The sequence below is a fragment of the Rhinichthys klamathensis genome, unplaced genomic scaffold, assembly GCF_029890125.1.
Source record: "Rhinichthys klamathensis goyatoka isolate OS25496 unplaced genomic scaffold, OSU_Roscu_1.1 h1tg000133l_1, whole genome shotgun sequence".
Lineage (NCBI taxonomy): Eukaryota > Metazoa > Chordata > Actinopteri > Cypriniformes > Leuciscidae > Rhinichthys > Rhinichthys klamathensis.
Genome location: NW_026606668.1, coordinates 4,475,001 through 4,498,395, shown reverse-complemented (window position 1 = coordinate 4,498,395; position 23,395 = coordinate 4,475,001). Strand labels below are relative to the sequence as shown.

At 39.8% G+C, this 23,395-nt stretch overlaps 1 protein-coding gene across 3 annotated transcripts in view; it reads right to left on the bottom strand.

Moving 5' to 3' along the window:
* The window catches only part of kdm4c (lysine (K)-specific demethylase 4C), a 24,614-nt gene continuing 1,219 nt past the window's right edge, over positions 1–23,395 (bottom strand). The window contains exons 3-22 of one of the 3 annotated variants that reach the window (XM_056256933.1): positions 23,155–23,330; positions 22,672–22,786; positions 21,935–22,128; positions 21,751–21,800; positions 21,547–21,650; positions 21,300–21,437; positions 20,995–21,188; positions 19,788–19,954; positions 17,062–18,794; positions 15,880–15,991; positions 15,352–15,533; positions 15,035–15,254; positions 13,826–13,902; positions 13,638–13,693; positions 13,329–13,437; positions 6,531–6,719; positions 5,570–5,740; positions 5,224–5,343; positions 5,034–5,126; positions 1–202 (exon numbers count right to left, since the gene is read on the bottom strand). In XM_056256933.1, coding sequence (XP_056112908.1) covers positions 41–202; positions 5,034–5,126; positions 5,224–5,343; positions 5,570–5,740; positions 6,531–6,719; positions 13,329–13,437; positions 13,638–13,693; positions 13,826–13,902; positions 15,035–15,254; positions 15,352–15,533; positions 15,880–15,991; positions 17,062–18,794; positions 19,788–19,954; positions 20,995–21,188; positions 21,300–21,437; positions 21,547–21,650; positions 21,751–21,800; positions 21,935–22,128; positions 22,672–22,786; positions 23,155–23,330 — 4,362 coding nt within the window. In that variant the 3' untranslated portion in view covers positions 1–40. Of the gene's footprint in view, positions 203–5,033; positions 5,127–5,223; positions 5,344–5,569; positions 5,741–6,530; positions 6,720–13,328; positions 13,438–13,637; positions 13,694–13,825; positions 13,903–15,034; positions 15,255–15,351; positions 15,534–15,879; positions 15,992–17,061; positions 18,795–19,787; positions 19,955–20,994; positions 21,189–21,299; positions 21,438–21,546; positions 21,651–21,750; positions 21,801–21,934; positions 22,129–22,671; positions 22,819–23,154; positions 23,331–23,395 lie in introns of those variants that run through there. The other 2 variants (XM_056256935.1, XM_056256934.1) reach the window with 2 other exon arrangements.

The following is a 23,395-nucleotide window of genomic DNA, read 5'->3' as shown; positions in this document are numbered from 1 at the left end:
CAAGTTGTAATTCAAGGGCTCGTTTAACTCCATTCATCTTTTAGTTGGCTTTGCTGTGCGTTTCTGAGATCCTGGCGAAGGTTCGAGGGCTGATATGGGCGATATAATCCGTCTGGAACCGAGAATTTGGAGTGCGTCGCCTTTTCCTTTCACCTTGTGTGGTAAAGAATGCATCTTGGAAACGCATGCTGGATGCCGTGGACTGCAAAGGGGTGAAACAAACACATCAAAACATCATTCATGAAGAAAAACAGAACAGGACAATATTTGAATATTTTTCTCATCATTTTTGTCCACCCATTGAAAGTCCAAAAATGTTCAAGCTTCAAAAAGGATATCATCCATAAAATTAATCCATATAAATCGAGAGGTTTAATCCAGTTCTTGATGTGTTCCGAAGATGAACAGAAGTCTTGTAGTTGGGTCATCTATAGCATTTCCGTGACCGTGGAGAGCGAAGGTTCGTTTCTCACTGAATTTGTCATCTATAAAGGTTTAAGAAAAAATGTAGCCGGGGTGCCCCTCACAAAAATGTGGGGAAATGTTGTGAGAGCCCTATATCCAAAATGGCTGCCGTCAGCCAAGCTGGAAATGAACTTTTTAATGGTTTTGCCCACAGTGCTGCATAATTCATGGTTTCTGAGACTATTAGGGTCAAGAAATTCATAAATTATGTAGATTTATTGATTTGACCTATTTTTGACCTTCAAATTCAAGATGGCCACCATTTTTTGGCTCTTTAAGGCGAGACACTACAGGTGAATAGGGTAAAAATTTTAACTTACAGATATCACCATGAAACTTTACCAGTTGATTACTCACATGAATAGGAGAAAAAAAATGTATTGCGAGTTTTCTGTAATTTTATGTTTAAATATGCTAATCAGGCTATATCTAATTAAATATGCACTAATTTGCATATATTTTGAAGTGACGAATCTGACCATTGAAAAAAACAAGTTTCAAAATTATTTTAGCATTTTGTTGATATATTCAATGAAAAGCCATCACCTGAGGGGATTATGAATATCTCTTTTTGTTACACTGTAAATCAGAAAATACTGCCAATAGCCTTAAATTGATTTCCGCCCTATTTTTAGGCATAAAATGCCATATAAATCAGGCCAAGAATGATATATCAACAAATCCCTCTGGACAAACCTTCACAATATAGTTAGGATAAAACTGTACAGTTTGGTGTATGTAGGTGCTACAGACGTGGAATATCGTCACTAGGAGTGTGAGAAAAAAACGTCTCGGTTACGTATGTAACCCTCGTTCCCTGAGTAGGGAACGGAGACGTTACGCCGAGTGACGATGAATGGTGTTTCGCTTAGAAAGCCTATCGACTTCGAGTATTAAAAAACGAGCCAATGGCAAAGAAATGCCATGGGCCTGCGGGATTTGCATGGCGCAACTCCGCCCCACCTCATGGGTATAAAAGGAGGACGCCGGCAACATGCAGATATGTTTCTTCGCTGAGGAGCCAAGACTGAACTCAGGCGGTCCCCGCGGTACAGCGGAAGTGGCAGGAAGACATAACGTCTCCGTTCCCTACTCAGGGAACGAGGGTTACATACGTAACCGAGACGTTCCCTTTCGTTGTCACTCCAAGTTACGTCGAGTGATGACGAATGGGGTTCCAGTCTAATCAAGCCAGCTTCAAAGCTGTCTTCCAGTGCCCTGCGTAAGTCTGAGCTCCCTGTTGTGAGCCTGGCACGGACGAAGGACTCGTACTTAACACAGGAATACCAAGGTACACTGGGAAGCATATCTCAGAGGAAATATGCAAATAGTGCCTGCCCGAAGGGGGGACTAACAGAATACACATATGACCGGGAAGGGGGTAGCATACGGAGAACACTGGGGTGTCCAGCCCGAAGGGTGGAATATTTCAACCCCAGGGGGGCAAGGTGGCTTGCCAAGGGAAAGACACATGCTCAGAGAGGCTTACAGTGGAAATACACATGTGGGGGTCGCCCAGAGGGGGGACCATGTGTAGCCGGCGCCGTCTGCACTTCGCTGACTACTGCGTTGTGTTCTGGTGCACTGATGACAAGACGCTGACGTTCCTCAAGACACTTTATTCTGCACACTGCACAATTCCAAAGAGAGCAAAAGATCAGGATTCTATCCATCAGAATCAGCCTCTCTCAGTCAAATAGACTGCAGACTCAGCATTTGATCACATTCAAAAATCAGAAAATAAAATACAGAAAAATAATTATAGAAAATAAACATATTGCATGTCATTTCTGTTATTGACTAAGGGCTTTTAGCTTTTATAACATGAAATAAACCATCCTCTTTCCAATAATACATACAGTAATATGCACAAAGCAAAATGTACATACTTTACATCTAGGCTGTTCAGTGCCATTGAACATCAATCAACACAAGAAAACTTTAAATTAACACATTAGGCCTATACTCTAAACCTGGTATTGGAAGTACATACCTGCACAATTCCAAAGAGAGCAAAAGATCAGGATTCTATCCATCAGAATCAGCCTAACATAAGAAAAAGGACAACTGAAACATGTGGGCTACATCAAAAGAGGATAGAATAGTGAGCGCTAGCATACAGCAAAACAAAACACGAGGTTAGCTATGTTAGCAATTTCTTATGCTCTCAAAACAGAAAAGTTCTCAACTCATCTCAAATAAATGTATGTGCACTGCACTCATCATTAAAATGCCCTAAAACTAAAGTTACAACAGGTAAACGTCAAGTTTACATTGCACTGATGTAAATAAGTACCTCTCTCAGTCAAATAGACTGCAGACTGAGAAAAGAACGTGAAAATTCAGTATATAGCCACCACTTTAGCCTCTATCCAATAGAGGGCGCACGTACACAACAAATAACTCTCCCAATACCGATAAGCTACCATGAAATAACAGAACAATACCAGATTTTGGTGAAACAAACTCACAAAACAGAAAATGAAAGGTTGCAATAATATTTATCTTTCTTTAACCTGTTACACATGCACACGGAGGCACCTAGCCAATGCGCAGGCAATAGACAAATAGGCAAAAGACACTGGCGTTGACGTCAGCAGTGCTGGAGGAACTCAGGGCTTGACGGGGGAAGCTCACCTGAGGAAAAAATCGCATGCATCCAGTCCGTGGAGTGGAGTGGCGAGCAAGCGAAGACACATGAGCGGGTCCTAGTACCGGCTGGTTGAAGCAAGTACATGAGAGGACACTGGCTCTACTCAGAGATTATAGAATCTCGCGAATGTGTTGGGTGTCGCCCAGCCTGCAGCTCTGCAGATGTCTGTTAGCGAGGCGCCATGAGAGCCCAAGAGGAAGCCACAATCCGGGTGGAGTGGTCTGTCACACCAAGGGGGCATGGTCGACCTTGCTGCTGGTATGCCAAAGCAATGGCATCCACTATCCAGTAAGACAGCCTTTGCTTGGAGAGAGCCTTTCCCTTCAGCTTCCCACCATAACAGACAAAGAGCTGGTCCGAGGTCCTGAAACACTGCGTTCTGTCTACATAGGCGTGGAGAGCACGTACTGGACAGAGCAGTGCCAAGGCTGGGTCTGCCTCCTCCGGGGGCAGCGCTTGCAGGTTCACCACCTGGTCCCGAAAGGGAGTGGTGGGTACCTTGGGCACATATCCAGGCCGGGGTCTCAGGATCACGTGAGAGTAGGCCGGCCCGAACTCCAGGCACGCTTCGTCAATGGAGAATGCGTGCAGGTCCCCTACCCTCTTGATGGAGGCCAGTGCAACCAGTAGAGCTGTCTTCATTGACAGGAAGTTAAGCTCCACTGATTGCAAAGGCTCAAAGGGAGCACTCTGCAGGGCATATAGAACCACTGAGAGGTCCCAAGAGGGAACGAGGAGGGCAAGGAGGATTTAGTCTCCTCACTCCTCTCAGGAACCTGACGATCAGGTCGTGCTTTCCCATGGACTTACTTTCGACTGCGTCATGATGTGCGGCGATAGCGGCAACATACACTTTCAGGGTGGAGGGAGACAGCCTTCGCTCCAACCCATCTTGCAGGAAGGAAAGCACGACACTAATCGAGCATCTCCGGGGGTCTTCTCGGCGAGAAGAGCACCAGTTGACGAAGAGGTTCCACTACCTACCTCCTAACCTGGACACGCTGATCGGATAACATTCCGATCAGAAGCGCGTTTACACTTGTCTTTTCAATGTGTATGTGGACAACATCCGGATACAGGTCGCATGTAAATGCCAAGTGTAAACGCAGCCTCTGACGGCAGATCGGAGTAACTGGAACTAGGAGCGTCAATTTAAGGCTATTGGCAGTATTTTCTGATTTACAGGGTAACAAAAAGAAATACTCATAATCCCCTCAGGTGATGTCTTTTCATTGAATATATCAACAAAATGCTAAAATAATTTTGAACCTTGTTTTTTTCAATGGTCAGATTCGTCACTTCAAAATATATGCAAATTAGTGCATATTTAATTAGATATAGCCTGATTAGCATATTTAAACATAAAATTACAGAAAACTTGCAATACATTTTTTTCTCCTATTCATGCGAGTAATCAACTGGTAAAGTTTCATGGTGATATCTGTAAGTTAAAATTTTTACCCTATTCACCTGTAGTGTCTCGCCTTAAAGAGCCAAAAAAATGGTGGCCATCTTGAATTTGAAGGTCAAAAATAGGTCAAATCAATAAATCTACATAATTTATGAATTTCTTGACCCTAATAGTCTCAGAAACCATGTATTATGCAGCACTGTGGGCAAACCCATTAAAAAGTTCATTTCCAGCTTGGCTGACGGCAGCCATTTTGGATATAGGGCTCTCACAAAATTTCCCCACATTTTTGTGAGGGGCACCCCGGCTACATTTTTTCTTTAACCTTTATAGATGACAAATTCAGTGAGAAACGAACCTTCGCTCTCCACGGTCACGGAAATGCTATAGATGACCCAACTATTGTGGGTTTGAAACAACATGAGTGTGATTCAATTTTGACAGAATTTAAATTTTTGGGTGAAGTGACCCTTTCAAGAAAGAGTTCAGTAAGTGAGAACTCACCAAACGACCTTTGACTTTTTTGGGCAGGTCTTCATCCAGTGTATAAATGTCCTCTCTCTTCGCCAATACTTGGGATCCATCTTCAAATTCCACCTACAAGAACACAGGATATACCATGAAAGATTAGAGAGGTACTCTAGTAAAGCAGCAGTACTTGAGAGAATACGTGTGAGAGTATGTGTGTGTGTACCTGGTACATATATGAAGTGTTAGAGCCAAGGTACTTGGCTCCATAAAAAAGTCCATCGGGCCACTTCACCTGAACAGCCTCCCCCACTTCAGGAGGTCCAAGCTGGGTACAATCTCTGCTCTGCAGGGTGAAAGAGAACAGATTCCACTCAGACGCCGGGATTAAAAACTAGAAATATTGGGCTCACCCTTACCAACGCATGAGAATTTTCTGTGAAAAATAAGAGGCTGACAACTTTGTAAGCTTATATTTTGTATATTTAAGTTTGCATTCATCAGTTCAATGAAAACATGGCACAGATTATTCATTAGAACAACTACTGGCTAGCAGTGATAGAAACACTCACTACAATGTCTTCAGGGAATGTATCATTGCTGAATGAGCCATCATCAAACATGACTTCATAGAATGTTTGGGCCGTGACCTGGGTAACACGTGAGCTGTAGTAACGAAGATTCTTGTGTTTGGAGATCACTGTCTGGCCCACTTCTAATTCACTTCTGCTAACTTTCAATTTCTGAGGGGACAAAAAAATCTTGATGTTAAAGGGTCAATTATGTGACAGTTTTTTTTGTATGAATTAATTTATTTATAAAAAATATATATATTTATAAATGGAAGAGCTTCAACCGTACTTGGTTGACATGCAAGAATAAATCTCAGTGGTTCTTGCAGAAGCTTGAACATTCTTGCATTACACGCATGAACAAACTTCATTGGTTCTCGTGTGTCAATCAAGCATGTTTGAGCTTTATTTAATGTGCTCTATGTATGTGTGTTGATCAATGTTTATATGCGAGTAAACTAAAAGCCTAAATAAAATCTATCCATCAAATAAAGTTGTCATGCCTTCAGAACACTTGGATTAGACGCTCGATTCATGTAGATTCCAGGGACAGATTTTTCTCAGGTTTCATTAAAAAATCGTATTTGTAGTTCGAACATGAACAAAAGTCTAATGGGTTTGGAATTACATGAGGGTGAGCAATGGATAACAGAATTTTCATTTTTGGGTGAACTAAATACTATACCATACACTATAAACCTATGAAAAAAAACAAACAACAAATTCATGATATTTGTAAAAAAAAAAAAAAAAAAAAAAAATCATATATATATATATATATATATATATAGTAGAAAAATAAAGTATTTATAAGAAGGTGGTGCATTCTGCAAGAAACCTCGTTGTAAGTATATACAGTACGTAAAATTCAACATCTCTCTCTCTCTTTGACAAATCTAATTATTTTTATTTATTTTTTCTCCGAATTGCCCGGAAGTATTTCGGCTGCGAGTGTACTCACAGCACTGGAGCTCCGTGACTGGTGTCTGTGACAGGTGATAAAAACCACATATGGCCAATCATCAGGCTCCATGGGCACTCCAGCAGCGTGTGCACAGGTGACATGGAAAGAGGTGGGGCAACGGCCACATGAGCACTGAATACATGCTCCAGATAGCTTTTGTATCCTGTTACGGCAATATATACACTTCTACAAAGGGAAAGGAAGAGAAGAGAGAGAACGAGAGAGAACACATAACACAACACATTAAAGCTGCTGTCCGTAACTTTTTTAAGTTAAAAATAATAATTATATTATAAAAAAACATATTCGGCCAGTGGTCAAAACTATCTGCTTGCCATAGCTAGATTCAAAACGGTTAGCTTGTAATAATGATTTTAATTCCAGTGGTACTGGTGGGTTTCCGTGGGAAATTCGAGCATGTCTTTGCGTCATTACGTCACACCCGTACACAAAGGAGTTTCGGCTAGCCGGCTATACTGCGCGTGACGAGATGTTTAGGTGTATAGGCTTTTCTCGTAGCACTTTACATAATTAAACTTATGGCATCCAGAAAGATCCAAACAACAATCATCAGTGTCAACTGGAGATTCAGCAGTTATAAAACCCAAAAGACTTCGTACTTCGGATTTAAGGTGGCTAGAGAAAGAGAAAGAAACCGTCTCATGCGAACACAAGGATTTAAACATCGGCGGGGCTTTTGAAAAGTGCGTGAACTCCGTGTTTTGAAGGGGTTCAAAATGGAAGAAGAGACGGCTTTTTTCTGCTGAACAAGTAAGACATTTCAATAGTTCAATCGTGTAACAGTACGTTTTCTTAATTCACGCAGTTATGGAGTTTCCTTTGTTGTTCCTCTCGTTTTGCTATTATGGAGAATATGAATTCTGAACTACACAGGTAACCATAAAACACATTAAATTTAACATTAGTCACGCAATGCTGATGTGATGTTGTTAACATGAACAATTTGAGAACAAAGTAGGCTATAATTTGCACAGTTGCTGTAAATCGCGTTGATTAAATCTAACGAAGCTTATCATGTCGAATGCTTTTTCCCCCTTAGTTGGTCAGAACAAAAATGGATGTTACTTACTTGTTCAGAAGACATATTCTTATGAAAATTCTTATGTTGGTCAAACTTTCAAAAAGTGAATCTGTGATTCTGAATGACAGTATCCACACAGCGTGGTGACTGACAGCACCACTCGCCTCAAAGCACTGTGTTCATCCGCGCTGTTTCATGCCGATTTACAACCCACGTAAAGATGATAATTCCGCGAATCACTGCAGTTACAGATTTCGAACATAGAGATGGCGACAAAGAGGAAAAGCTACGGACTGCAGCTTTAAAGAATGCCAAGACTTTGTCGAATCATTGAAAGAGCAGTGTAAGAAACATTCAGGTAACACTTTCAATAAAGTTTCATTGGTTAACATTAGATAACTACATTAGTTAACATGTAATAACAATGAACAATACTTCTAAAGCATTTATTAATCTTAGTAACTGCCTGGTAATGTTAATTTCAACATTTAGTCAAGTGAAGTCACATTTATTGATTTAGCGCTTTTTACAATACAGATTATTTCAAAGCAGCTTTACAGAGATAACAGAAAAATAATGCAAAAAAGTTTGTTTCCAGAAGAAAATAGCGTCACAGTCCAGCTTAAGTAAGTTCAGTGATGTTTCTTTTTTTTTTTTTTTTTTGTTATTAATTTAGTTCATTTATATATATATATATATAGCCGCTCTGGAGTAAACCGTGATGTCAACGAACGAACAGTGTATTATTATGATTCAGGCAGCATTATAGGTCAGAAGTCAGATTAGTTTGGACCAATCAGAATATTGGGTTCCATCCCAGTTCCATCTGGTTGAAGATCGGAGTCACGTCGGTATGGAGACGGGTTTGTTGAGAATCAGTGCCGATGGCTGCCGTGTCGATGAGGTCTTCACAGGGGAGAGTCCAGTTGACACAATCTCTGCTGATACTTCAGGGATGCATTGTGTTCGTGTCTAGGTACAGGTCCACCATCTGATCTGGATACGGCCCGGATCCGGCTGACTACATCATGCGTTGTGGTCGTGTCTAGGCGATCCTAGATCCTCAGATTTACTAATACATTATTAAAATTAAAAGTTGTATCTGTCAATATTATTAAATGGACCTGAGCTAACATGAACTACCAATGAACAGTTGTATTTGTGTTAACGTTAACAAAATTAATAAATACTGTTAAATGTTAAAGCATTAACTAACACTAACTAATGGGACTTCACACCATGCACACATGCACTTTTAAGAAGCTGTGTCAAGATAAATACTTAATCATACTAAATGAACATGTTAAATTGACAACCCTAGAGTAAATATTTATTTTATGTATGTCTCAGAAACTGTAGAGGAAAGTGAAACTAAAGAACGAGAGAGTAAAGTATTCTCTTTCAAACATTTGTTCGGTATCTCACTATGGGAAATGCCTAGGATGTGACCAATCCTGGAAGCACCAAAAGGGAGGGAAAAGAGGGAAAGATCCCTCTTGCCCGTGTGTGTGGGTCTATGATTACTTCTACGAACTTTCACCCTATGTGCATAGCGTGTTTGGTAGTTAGACAAGGACAGGCTGTGCTCGCTAATCCCGAGTGCTGCCTGCACCGCTCTCATTTCCCATCAAGGGTTTTAGAGCATCGTGTATGAGTCCCTAAAGGGGACCTGAGTCTTTCTGCGCCTCCCCCGGAGTCAGTTGAGGCTGCTCCTCAGCCCTGGTGCAGCTGGAGAGAGTTGATGATGAGATCTCTCTTGAACTTCCTCCCCTCTTTGAGTCAGACCCCTTTGCGGGGGACAAAGAGGAGGATGATGAGGCGATTGCTTGTCTCTTGGAAGAGGATGTTATCCTCCCTCCTAATCTTTCTACTAGGCCTGGCTGTGAGTCCCCCTCCCCATGCCAGGAGAATTGGATCTTATTGAGATGTGTAGGAGAGCGGCTGCTAAACACACTATCGACTGGCCATCGAAGGCAAGAAGCAAGAAGGCCAGGGCGCGGAGATGGATTTAAATGACGGGAAGAGTCTGCAGTCGCGCACTTCCCGCGTCAAGCAGAGGATTCCAGCCATCCCAGTATGTGTCGCAGAGATGTGACATTTCTGGGACAAACCCTTCTTACATAGGGTGCCAGTTAAAGGTTTCTCCTGGCTGGACGTTGGGGATGTCCAACCAAGCGTGGTCACCTCCACCCCCCAATCGCCGTGCAGCCCTATCCTCCGCCTCTCCTTCATTGCCGGGACAGACAGAGTCTGCCTCTCTTTTTAAAAAATGTATTACTCCTCTGCCCTGGCTGTTAGAGCCTTGAATCCCACCTCACTGCTCACAGAACATCAAGTTGAACTCATGGTGGAGATGGGGAGGCAGATTGATGCTGGGTCACCAGATTCAGTGTTGTGGGAAGAGATCTGTGTCATTACAGGCAACCTGCTCCGCTCATCCAGGGGAGAAGTCCAAAGCTGCGGCCGCTGCATAGGCTTGGCCGTGGTGGGTGAAAGAGCCCTGGATTGGGTCTGTTAGGCTTTTCGGAGAGGGAGTTCCTTGATGCCCCTGTGGAGCTGAAATCCCTTTTCAGTGCTGCAGCAACAAATATGCGTCAACAGAGCGACTTATGCAAGAAGGATAGAGGTTGCCTTCAAGGGTGATTGAGATTATTCAGAATGTGAGAGCGGCTTCAACGCGCTCTGCATATGATCAGAAATGGAATGTGTTTGAGTGATTGTGCGCACACAGACACATTGTTACTTTTCTCTGTTCTGTTGCGGATGTGTTATGTTTTCTGCAGGAATTTTTGGATAAGGACAGAGCCTTTTCAACTTAAAGTTTATCTTGCCGCAATTTCTGCGTGCCATGTGGGGATTGACAGGAATATCATAGGTCAACACCTGCTCGGTGCACGGCACTTGAACAGGGTCTCAATGTTTCACTAATTCTGCTGTGGGATCTGTCTGTGATCTTTAATGCACTATCTCAGCCCCCTTTTGAGCCTATAGATAGTAGGGCAGCACGATTAATCGCAATTTCCATGTAATCGCACTTAAATCGAGATGGCTTATCAATATTTTGAAATTGCAAATGCTGCAATTATTTTGTATGTGCAGCTTGTCATTGATGTACGGCTCTATAAACGCTGCTCCATCTGAAAGCACTGTGAGTTTGAATCACTTATAACGAGCATTTGAAAAAGCAACACGCGTCAAACAGCTTTCCAACCATGAGAAACTGAGTGTTTCACCCCTCCTTTAATAACCTCTTGTCCAGCCAAAGACAACATTTGATAACATGCTTTTACTCCAAACTCACTTCATAACAACAGTTGAGCATCCTTCTGTGAGATGATGCGGCTTCTTAAACAGAATAAGGCAGTTGTGTGTTTATTGGTCATGTTTAATCAATCAAAGCATTTCAATCTCCTGTTTATTCAGCTACAGCGATAGGGATTTCCTGGAATGACGGGTGTTATCTACTTCTGTGGCGGTACATATTTGGCATGTCTGCACGAGAGCGCCCTCTGGTGTTCAGACGGAGCAGCATTTACTACCAATCGGCAGCACTGCACCGACAAGCTATGCATAAAATAATCGCAGCCTTTGCCAAATCGCGTGCGGTTTCAGTGCGATTAATTGTGCAGCCCTAATAGATAGTATTGATTTAAAGCTCTTATGTAACCCCAGTTTCTCTGATAACAGAAGTGAAGTATCTCACCACACTTCCCTCCTTGCAGTTGCATGGCAGGAGGGAGGCGGGACTCCCGCATCACTGTCATGATTGGTCTGCCAACTAACAGACAATGGTGTAATTGGTGCTTCCAGGATTGGTCACGCCAGAGGTGTTTCCCATTGTGAGATACCTCACTTCTGTTATTAGAGAACCGGGGTTACCAACATTCATTTTAGCTTTAGTTCTACACTATTGCTCCAAGAGACATTACATTTCTCAGCTCTTATGGGCCATCGCTCAGTTCAATGGGAGATCTCCAAAAGACATGGAAAGGCAGAGGAATCAGCATACATACCAAGATGCGCTTGTATAAAGCACTGATCCAGCCAATAGCGCTATATGGCTGTGAAACTTGGACCCTTAAAAAAGCGGAAGAGAAAAAACTCCTTGTATTCGAAATGGCTGCCCTAAGGAAGATACTCAGAGTTAGCAGATTAGACAAAATCTGTAACGAGATAATACGACAGCGTACGGGGTGCCATCAAACGATTGTACAAGTAGTACATGAGAGGCAGCATAGGTGGCTAGGGCATGTGCTGAAAATGAACGAAGACCGTATAGCAAGAACGGTACTACAAGGAAAAGTAGATGGTAAACAAAAACAAGGAAAACCGAAGGCCACATGGATAAGATCGATCGAATATCGGACAAGTATGAGTTTACATCAGGCATCAATTGTGGCACGGGACAGAAATATTTGGAGAGAACTAGGTGAATGTATTGGAGCCCACGTCGGACTCACCAGCTGAGTGCTGATAAGGCGTAGAAGAAGAGAAGATGGGCCATTAAGAGTAAGACACATTTGCAATTTACTTAGCTGTTTCTACTGTCTATGAGACTGTGTGTGTGTGTGTGTGTGTGTGTGAGTTGGTTTATGTGATTTATGAGGACACAAATTTGTATAATGACGTGTATTACACTGGTATTACAACTTATGGGTGGTTTATGAGGACATTTCAAAAGTCCTCATAAATCAAATGGCTTAAAAAACATAAAAAACAATGTTTTATTAAAAAATTAAAAATGCTGCATGTCTCCTGTGATGGGTAGGCTTAGGGATAGGGGCAGTGTAGGGGGATAGAATATATAGTTTTTACGGTATAAAAACCATTACGCCTATGGAGAGTCCTCATAATGCTGTTGCACCAACATGTGTGTGTGTGTGTGTGTGTGTGTTTCTTGGTAAACCCTATGCTTTTACGCTCCATTTCCAACAGTTCAGATGACAAATAAATGCATACTCCAAGAGCACTCCACAAGATATATTTGATTATACCATCTGGATGCTCAAAATTGGTCTATGTTTTAAACAGCTTATTGTACATGTAAGTTAATCGCTGTTTAACACAGATCGCCGTTTAACACAGATCGCCGTTTAACACAGATCGCGCGCACACAGAAACATTCAGTAGCGCAGAAATGTATTCTGTGATTTATCAATAAAATAGCTTAGAAACTGAAAAGTTCTTGCATATATTTCTTAGTAGCTAAAACCCACACATGTACTAATGCATTCATATAAATGTAATCTTTACTGTGCTACTTTATCTGTCTGATTTAAAACAAGCGGAATCATTGAAAAATATAAGCTGTTATGTAGAAGCAATAGCCTTGTGGGCAGAACTGTGTCATATGCCATTGCCATGGTTCAGGCTTATTTGTTCATTAATGACGTTATCAGCGACAGGTCAACGTCGACTCGACTTTAATCACATAAATGTCAACTTTTAAAAATCTGAAGTCGTTCAACCTCAAGTGTACAGGTTAGCTATACTTGTGAGAGCCAAATGTCCTCACTCATATAGTGAGGACAAACTACTAGTGAGGACATTTTACTGGTCCTCACTAGTTTAAAAATTGGCCAAAACATGCTTTTATTTAAATCTAGTGTTTTGCACGTTTCTGTGATTGGTAGGTTTGGGGATAGGGCTTGGTTAGGTGATAGAACATATCATTAACCTGATATAAAATCAATGGACGTCTATGGAATGTCCTCACTAATATAGTGAAACAAAAGTGTGTGTTTATTACTCACCAGTTTATATCTCTGTACAGGTATGGCACTGATGTCAATAGGAGCTCTCTTCACCACATCTATGAACTTCACCTCAGGGAGACCCACAGCACACATCACATGGGCCCACCTACAACATGTATAATCCATGAGCCGCTTGACTCATTCACTATTATCTAAAAACACTGGCTTTGCTGAACTCGTATTTGCGCATTCTGTCTATTTTAAATACTGGAGGACGTGTGTAAAAAGCATACTGAGTCTTCTGCTCTGTTTAGTATTTAATACAACACTATATTAGTATTAAGGAATCTGAATAAGGGAGCTTACCTGTCATCTGAGGTTCTCTTTAATGCACCTCCCCTCAGGTTACACAAACAGCATCCCTGGTATAAAACAAACACAAAACAGATACAGTATAAGATATCAGCCATAATTTAACAAAAGCGAGCAAACATATAAGTAGTCCATAAATTATACTGATACAGAAAATGTTGACTGACTGCATGATTACTTACAGCTGCCAGGTCTCCGCTCACACATCGGTCACATGTCCACACTGGGCCGACATCATGAATAGAAACACCGTAGCAACCTGTGGACCAATCAAACTGTAACATTCTCTACTATGCCAAACTATTTGTTTTAAAACATGCATTTTTTAGGGGCGTTAATGTGTATGCTTAAGATATTAATGATTAAAGTTAACACAATAATTTCTTTAACACACATACATAATTCTGCTTTCTAAAATGTCAGAAATGAGATCATGAGATAGATTCAATTACTTTATTCTACTAACAGCCCTAATGCATGGTACAAAATTTTTTTAAGTAAAAATGTTTCTCTTCCAGTTTATATCTAACATTGCTCTAGAAGGGAGCAGAAAAATATAACAATTGAATACAAAGTAGAGATAAAGATTTTCAGATAATATAATAAATTACTTATTAAAATATATATAAAAGCCATATAAAATATAATATGCTATATAAAAGCCAATTATTTAATTTAAGAAATAGCATTTTGTTTTTTAATCATGATTAAAATCAAAGTCAAATAAAACAAATGTAAATTAATGAATAATTATTATAGTATGTATAGTATAAATGGATAATTTAATATTTATAACTTACCAATTAAATAAATTATAAAAACTACCATTTGAATTGTTTTTAAAGAAATTAATACTTTTATTCAGCAAGGATGGAGTAAACTGTTCAGAAGTGGCAGTAAGGACTATTACATTATTACAGAACATTGCTATATCAAATACATGCTGTTTTTCTGTTTCATAAAGAATCCTGAAAACATGAATATATCATCACAAAAATATTAAGCAGCACAGCTGTTTCTTGAGAACTAAATCAGCAAATATAATGATTTCTGAAGGATCATGTGACACTGAAGACTGGAATAATGGCTGCTGAAAATTCAGCTTTGCATCACAGGAATAAATTACATTTTAATATATATTTAAAATAGAAAACAGTTATTTTTAATTGTAATATTTCACAATATTACTGTTTTTACTATTTATTTTTTTAGCACCAGAGACTTCTTAAAAAAAAAAAAAAAAGATTACAGACCCTAAACTTTTGAATGGTTTTATATTATTTGATAATTAATTATATTTTACAAAGTCCGGGTTTCCCTTGCCAGAGGATCATGATATTTGGGGCTTTTTCAGTTGTTATTTGTGTTGTTAAGTGATCTCAGTGACGTACTGGCATGAACTTGAACACAGCAACTGTTGCAGCCCACAAGAGGACTGGATCCATCCTCCTCCAGTAGTGTGTTCGAAGGGCATGGGCCCTCCTGGTATGTAAAGCAAATTTCAGGGATCAGAGGTCGCGATCTCAAGCCTGCCACCTGTGAACATGACCCCTGAGACTCTGTGGCAGGATTCATCAAGACATCATGCCTTCTTTCCTCTAAATTCTCAGGCTGTGAGAAAAAACAAGAGTTTGAAATAAATGTTTTTGCATCACATAGCACATATACACAACCAGATTAGTACCTAGTATCTGTCTCCATAAGTTACCTGATAGTATGGCATGAAAAGGGTGCAGACAGCACAGTGAGGAGCAGTTTGAGCTGCAGCTGTGTTGTACTCTCGTTCATATTGAAGATGAGCTTTTCTCTGTTGCCACAGATGCACTAAAGGCTTTGCCCATTCCTCAGTTTCTGGCTCCTCTTCTTTAGTTTCACACTCCTCTACAGTCTCTGAGACACACACACAAATAAATATTTACTCTAGGGCTGAAAATTTCATTTAGTATGATTAATTCTTTAACTTGACAGCTTTTTAAAAGTGAGTGAGATGCTGAAAAGCAGCGGGACACAACAGCCAAGACATCAGTCTGCTTGCCTTGAGTACATAGATGAATCCACAAACAGAATGCAACAACGCATTATTAGTGTAATTCTGTCCTATGACAACATGCAGTTTAATAAAATGGTACATACATTTTTAAAACCATTACAATATGTTACAAATAAGACATTTTTTTCATCCATAATTGTAAGCTATTTTTTTCTCATAATAAAATAAAAGTGGTTAAACATCCACCATCATCGCTGGCAGCCTGCTGTTTGACAGCACTGGGAACTGCTCTTGCAGTGGGCTTTCTGAACGGGTGACGCCAACTCTTGGTAGTCTTCTTAACAGTTTGCATGTGATACTATGAGAGCAAAAAAAGAGAGAGACAAAGAGGAGGTCAGTGAAAGAGACCGTACACTTTACGGAAATGTTGTTGCTATCTTTATTGTGCATGTGTATATAGCATGTGCACATTTATTAATGCGGTAACACTTTACAATAAAGTTCATTAGTTGACATTAGTAAATATATCAACTAACATGAACTAACAATGAGCAATACATTTGTTACAGTTTTCATTAATATAAATTGTTCATGTTAGTTCACAGAACACTAACTAATGTTAACAAATACACCTTCTGATTTGAATATTGTATTAGTAAATGTTGAAGTTAATATTAACTAAGATTAATAAATGCTGTAGAAGTATTGTTCATTCTTAGTTCATGTTAAATAATGAAACCTTATTGTAAAGTGTTACCATTAATGTGTTGGCACTGTAAAGCTTTGTTTACAAGGCATGAAGGTGTGAACATTAATTAAGTAAGTGTTTTGATGTATGAATAGAGAAAATGTTCTCAAAAAAAAAATTCACTGGATTCACGGCAAATTAATATACATTACCATTCAAAAGTTTGGCGTCAATAAAATTAATACTTTTAATAAATTAGCAAGGATGCATTACATTATTCAAAAGACACAGTAAAGACTTACATTGCTACAATTTATTTTTAGCAATGTAAGGGGTTGAGAGTATTCTGAAAATATATAAGTTTCCAAAAAAAAAATGTTTATATATATACACACACACACACACATATATATATACAGTAGTCAACATTTGAAGTGGATCGAAATAGTTCCTCAAAGTTGTCCTAAGACAAGAACGGGTATTGTTCAAAATTCTATAACTTTGATGAAAAGTTTTGATCCACTTCAAATGTTGACTACTAATATATATATACATACATTATATATATATATATATATATATATAAAACAAATAATAAATAATAAAATATACACAAACAAAACCAAAAATTAGCAAAATGTCTTGTCACTGTGGTCGATGTTGTTTGGGACAGAAGCTCAGAACAAAATACGGAAGAATACAGGATGTATCGCTTGTCATGGTGTAGCACCAGAACTCACTGTACAGACTTCCCCTGGCTCCAGGCCCGTTTCCACATTCTCGGGGTCACTCGTGGCATTCTCCTCACTGGATTCACTGCTGCTGTCCACACCTTTATCTCCCGATTCACACGAATCAGAGTCGCTCACAGACCCATCATGCTCTGACTTCACACCTTCGTAATACTCCTGCCCTTTAAACTCTTCCTCCTGAGTTTCCTGAGAGCCTGTCTGCTCACCGAGCATACAAGCTACAGCTGGTACCATCTCGACGTTCTGCTGCTTGAGATCTATGGGGGTGTTTAAAGCAACGTCTGCACCAGAGCACTGCATGGGAATGGGCTCCAGGTTGGTCCAGGTCTGGGTGCATGGCGAAGAGTTCGGAGAATCTGGGAACTTTTCTTGTTGGCACCCTGATTCAGACCACATGGTGTAGGGCAGAGAGTCATGGGAATATTCTGTGAGACTGTTTACACCTGTGGTAAGACCCATTACCAACTCGGGCTGCAAGCTCTCAATTAGCACTGCAGGATTCTGGGAGCTGAGGTTTTTCCAAATGGTGAAGGGTTTGGACTCCACAAAGGGGCCATGGGAGGATGTGAGAGAGCTGGACTGCTCTTCAAGAGACATAGAAGTTTGTTTGTCCCCTCCATCTACTGAGTTATTAGAGTTGCGGGCATCTATATAATCCATGTCTGCTACTGTAGAACGTTGTAAAATACTGTGAGTAGTGATTTTAAACTGCGAAATTGACGCATGTTGAGTGTTCTGGTCTGTGGATGGGCATGTGTGTTTATGTCCTTCCTGTTTGGACTCCTCTGTTGGCTCCCACTGTGACACCAAAGAAGGAGATGCTGGTTTTGCTATAAAGGTGTCTGAGATCGAGTTATTGAACGGTTGGCTCACACCTTCTTGGGGTACAACTGGCCAATTGGGACAAGCTTTTCCAGAACAAGTCCCCACATCTGTTATAACAGGAGGTGAGTGTGATTTTTCCAGATGGAGAACAGGTGCAGTACTGCTCGGACTGTGAGGTCGGTGATTTGCGGTGTCGGGTCGTACAGCGAGAGTCAGCGAGGGCATTTCAGGTGCGAGAGAGTGAGGATTGACTCTCTCTTCTGTGAGCTCAGGCATTAGAAGAGGCATTTCACAAAAAGGAGCCGTCTGGATTTCAAAGTTTGTTCTGTTCTCCAAGGTTTCTGAATCCTGAAGAGTAGAGTGTAGACGGATCGAGCTTTGCTCCTTGTAAAGTGCTGATATGCTGTAATCGATGCTGCTCTCAGTCAAGATATCGGCGACCGTCTCTTCCGTTTCAATTTTAGCCTGTTGGGAAACACTTTCCGAAAATAAAACCGCAGCACCAGTGGAGCAACGTCTCTGTGAATGGGTCACAGGAACAGAAGGTGCACTTATTGCCGAGACAAATTCACAGTCTGTTTGATTAGGAATGTCAGCAGTTCTTTCTGAGTCCAGGGTCACATACACAGTGATGTCACTCTCTGAGGTTGGTTCAGGCCCAGGCTTTGCGGTGGAGACGGTGTTTGTGGATACTCGACCTTCATCCAAATTTACAGACGCCTGGGCGCTTGCGTGACCTGGATCAGGGTTACTCTGACTGGATGTGAAGGTGAGTGGAGAAGTCGAGAGTCGTTCAGGTGAAGCATCTTTGACTTGTGAGGTAGAGTGGGCCAGCAACTCACTCTCCACTCTTGTTACTTTAACAACACACATTTGTCGACATGGACCAGTGAGCCCTAAAAAGACAAAACAAGTGTCATGAAACAATAAAACTTTTTTTTGAGATATACACAGACATGTAGGTTTTGCGCACACACTACTGTTAAAAAGTTTGGAGATTTTTATAATGTTTTTAAAGTAAGTCTCTTGTGTTCACCAAGGCTGCATTTATTTGATAAAAAAAATACAGTGAAATCAGTAATATTGAAAACTATTAAAAAACTCTTTTCTATTTCAATGATGGCAAAACAGAAATTTCAGCAGCCATTACTCCAGTCTTCAGTGTCACATGATCCTTCAGAAATTATTTTAATATGCTGATTTGTTGATGAAGTAACATTTCTTATTATTATCAATGTTGAAACTGATACATTATTTTTCAGAAATCTTCGATGGATAGAAAGTTCAAAAGAACAGCATGTATTTTGTAAATATAAATCTTTTGTGATATTATAAATAACTCTACTGTCGCTTTTGATCAATTTAATGCTCAATTTAAATTGATACATTTTTTTATCAAATTAACATTTGATAAAAAAAATGCTTAACAGGTTAATTAAAAAATGTAAAAGTATAAATAAAAAAATAAAAAAATTATCTTACTGACCCCAAACTTTTGAACGGTAGTGTACATTTATTTTAAGAAAAAATCTATTCATTTAGAGAATTTTGGATTATTTTTGTTATTTTTTTGACAGGTCTGTAACAGAAGAGAATGTGATGAAATGGAGATCACAAGTGTTCATTTGCATTCTGTAAAAATGTGGTGTTGTGATAACAAGGACTTGTCTGAAATAAAATGCTGTCCGATACTGATACTGTCGAACACAAACGGTATCTGTCCTTAATGTGACTGTTAACAGATTATATTCAAAAATCAATGCCACAGAAAATAAAAAATACATCTTTTATCTACGTGTATTTCTGAATCAGAGAACAAATGCAAACTGCTAGGCTTTGTGTATTTGTGGAATGTATTGTGAACTTACAAAAATAATAGAGATACTAGCCTTTTAATTCAGTTGGGAACTGCGATTCTTTTTGGTGTTTCACTGGGTCTTCCTCTTCCTTGTCTTTTGATGTTAAACCTTCCCCTCTACTCCTCCGACTTCCTCCCTTCATTGGTGCGGTGTCCACAGTCTTCAATCGTTTGGAGCATGTGCGTGGATAATGGAGACTGTTGATTAAATAAAATAAAAATTTAAATCACATGCTGTCCAAGATTGTGAATTGAGCCTGTCAGTAAACAACCATAACCAAATCTCTATAGTGATTGACCGCTGCTTAAAAAATGTATTATTATTTATTTATTTTTCAAAAAATGCTCATAGAGATGACATTCGGTAATTTTGTCCAGTCTTGTTGGAACGGGGTGGCCATTCACCAACCATCCAGAAATCGTCAATGAAAACAACTATTTAAAAAATGAGTCTTCATGCGTTTCTAAATCCAATGTAAACGTTTCTCTTTGAGAGCTTTGGTTAGGGGTAGCTGAAATGCAACTGCCAGCCTGCATGGAGAGGTTCTCAAAACTCCAGAGACAGAAGTAACAGTGCCCAAGCGTGGCTTTTTTTTATAGCTGCCCTTTTAATACAATTCAATTATTTGACAGAAACTTCTGGGCTCTAAATCTCACACAAATCTTTAAACAGTTTGACAATCTCTATTCATTTTTTGCTAAATATTAAATAGCAATTTAAAAAATTAAATATAAGTTTAAATATTAAAATATTATCTAACGCTATTAGCACTTAGTGCAAATAGCTGCTGCCTTATTATAAATGATTTATCCATGCACATCATTCATTTTTTTAAAATTCATTCATAATTTTCCATCAAAAATGTTAACCTCCCCACCCCCTCAAAATGGCATCTGCTCTCTTCTTGACGTACAGCATGTCTCGGTGGAGCGTGGGAATAAAAATCCACAACTGACTGCAAACTGGCATTCAGATCTGCCTCCATTTAGTTTGCAACACCCAACTTACATAGATTCAATCACCTACATTTTTTACTCATTACAGAAGCCGTTTCACTCGTATATCCGTTACAATAGGTAAGAAAAGACCTTTGCAACCTCCGTTTCATGCCGACTATTAACAGACTTATTTGTTGCTCAAACTGTTGTAGTTGACCTGAAAGAGAAAACTGACCATAGAAGACGGCAGTATACATTAATACTAGCTATAGCGACCCTTGTTGAAACCCTGATAATACCTTGTGGTGGAGGGTGCTTTCCTGCGACGTCTCTGAAGCCAGCTCTGCAGCTCTGGTGTGGTGCTGGGTGTTGCCAGGGTGTGATCCAATGAGCATGAGTCTTTGCCTTGTGTCCAAGACTGATAGCGATCCGGCTGGAATCGTCTGACAAACGGATCCATGGAGATCTTCACCATGTCCTTACTGCATGTACACTGCAAGAGGACACAAAAGTAAAGTGTGAAATGTTCACTGGCTGAAGATGAAGGAACAGTAACATGAAGTTGCCAGATTTACATCAGCTGTTATTACGTGCTTCTTAGTACCTGCGTAGCAACTTTTCCATAATTAATCCACCGGAGACTGGCAAAATTGGTGGATTCAGCACAGTTGAAGCCGTGGTTGAAGCCAGCGTGGTAACCATAGGGAAATGTGATCATAAACTCCCCTGCTTCCTGTGTTATCTATAAACATGCATCAGTTTGTGAAGACATACAAGGAGAACTGAAGACACAGCAAAATTATCCTAAAACTAAAATGGTTGTAAATTGATTCTAAAAGACTGTGGATTGCCTTATCAAATGGTATGCTGTATTTCTTTAGTACAGAGGGGGATATCAGTGTCATCTTGTGTCTCAGGAACGCCTCACAGCTTTTAAAGCTGTTAGGAAAGAAACCTAAGGACAAAGACACATTTATTACACAGTACAACACAGTGTATATATGCAGCACATTTCTTTAAAAGACAACTTTATAGTTCTACATTAAAGTTTTTACCTATAGCAAGACGCTCCAATCTCTTCCCGTGTTCTGGAGGAATGGCATACCTGTGAAATTGGTATATTTATTTATTTATTAAGAAATGGGAAAATTCCTGGTCCTCAGGAGAGGTACAAGAAGAAGAAAGTCCAAATAGATCTATGCGTGCTGAAGAAACACAGAAAACCACAGCGAGCCCTACCAGGATTTGGGCTCGCCAAAGTGCAGGTAGTTAATGCTGTAGAGGTCCATGTCCTCCGTGTGCCAGGAGAAGCTGGTCTTCCACATGCCAAAGTACAGATAAGGTGTGTTTACTCCCTGAATGGACACACCACAGTCCTCCTCGATTACGTCCAAGATTGAGTTCAAGTGCCCGATGTTCCATTCTTCAATGTCCTGAGATAAGAGGGGCAGTAACAGTATGTCAACTCCTTACCAGTATACAGCACAAATAAGAAAGTAACATGGCACTACCCAGACTTTTTGGATAGGCTGCATGTTAATTTCCGATTTTTTTTTTTGTGCGTGTTTTTTTATATTTTTATGTGTATACCTCGGATTTATATTAAAATACCATGTAAATATCCTGGTAATTCATTATGGTAATCATTCATGGTATATTTCAAAGCAGTGCAATTTCACAATACTCAATAATAATTTCAATGACAGCAAAAGAATAACTGAATGAACTGAATGAATAGCAAATAATATTCTACTGAACACACTCCCATTTTAAATATTTATAATAATATTATTAACACATTAAATCAACACAATGGCATGAGTCTTTCAACTATTTCTCAATTAAATACACCATTGCGAAAAGTTGCTAAAACTTGCTTTTTTGTAAAACTGTTATCCTTTGTTATAACACACATGCCATTCACATTCACGCTGGACGTTCAGTGGACAAGAGCTTTTCTCCAGCTGCATCCTCACCTCATCATAGAGCGTGCCGCTCACATCAGCACCATAGATGGGCGAGACAAATGTGAGATTCTTCCAGTACTTCCTCTCCAGGTCATCATAGTTCAGGTAGCGAGGTGTGCAGTACCTGAGTAGGTAAATCACACATCTCCAGATGGCCTTAACGAATATAGGTCAATCCATCATTTAAAAGAAAACTCATTGCAGAGTGCATTAGAAGTCCAGCACATAACAATGAACCAAATTAGAGGTGTTTGAAAACTGTATGCCATTTCATGACATTGGAATTTGTGGCACAATACAAAACTGGTTCCTACAACAACCTGCCTTGTATCTAAATGTAGGTTATGGCTGACCACTTTAAAAAGAAACTGACAGAATGTGCGTACTCTGCATAGAATATATACTGCATGCACCTATTGTGTTTAAAAGAGTAGAATATAAACAGTATGCAACTTTGAACCAGACATGTGCATTTTTGTGTTTGTCACTTACATGTCACTGTTGGCCAGTCTACGGAATTCTTGCACAGTGAGTGGTTTCTTCTGGATGTTGTACTGGGTGAAGAGTCCTGATTGGCCAGCTACCATTTGCTGAATAGGTGCTTGGATGACAAAATCATCAATATCATCGTAATTGCGACGTGGCTTCCAGCCCTTGGGTGGAATCACCTGTGGAAATAATTAAGATCTAAATGTAAAAATTAAGCGTGTATGCAGTCGCACGCACGCAAACA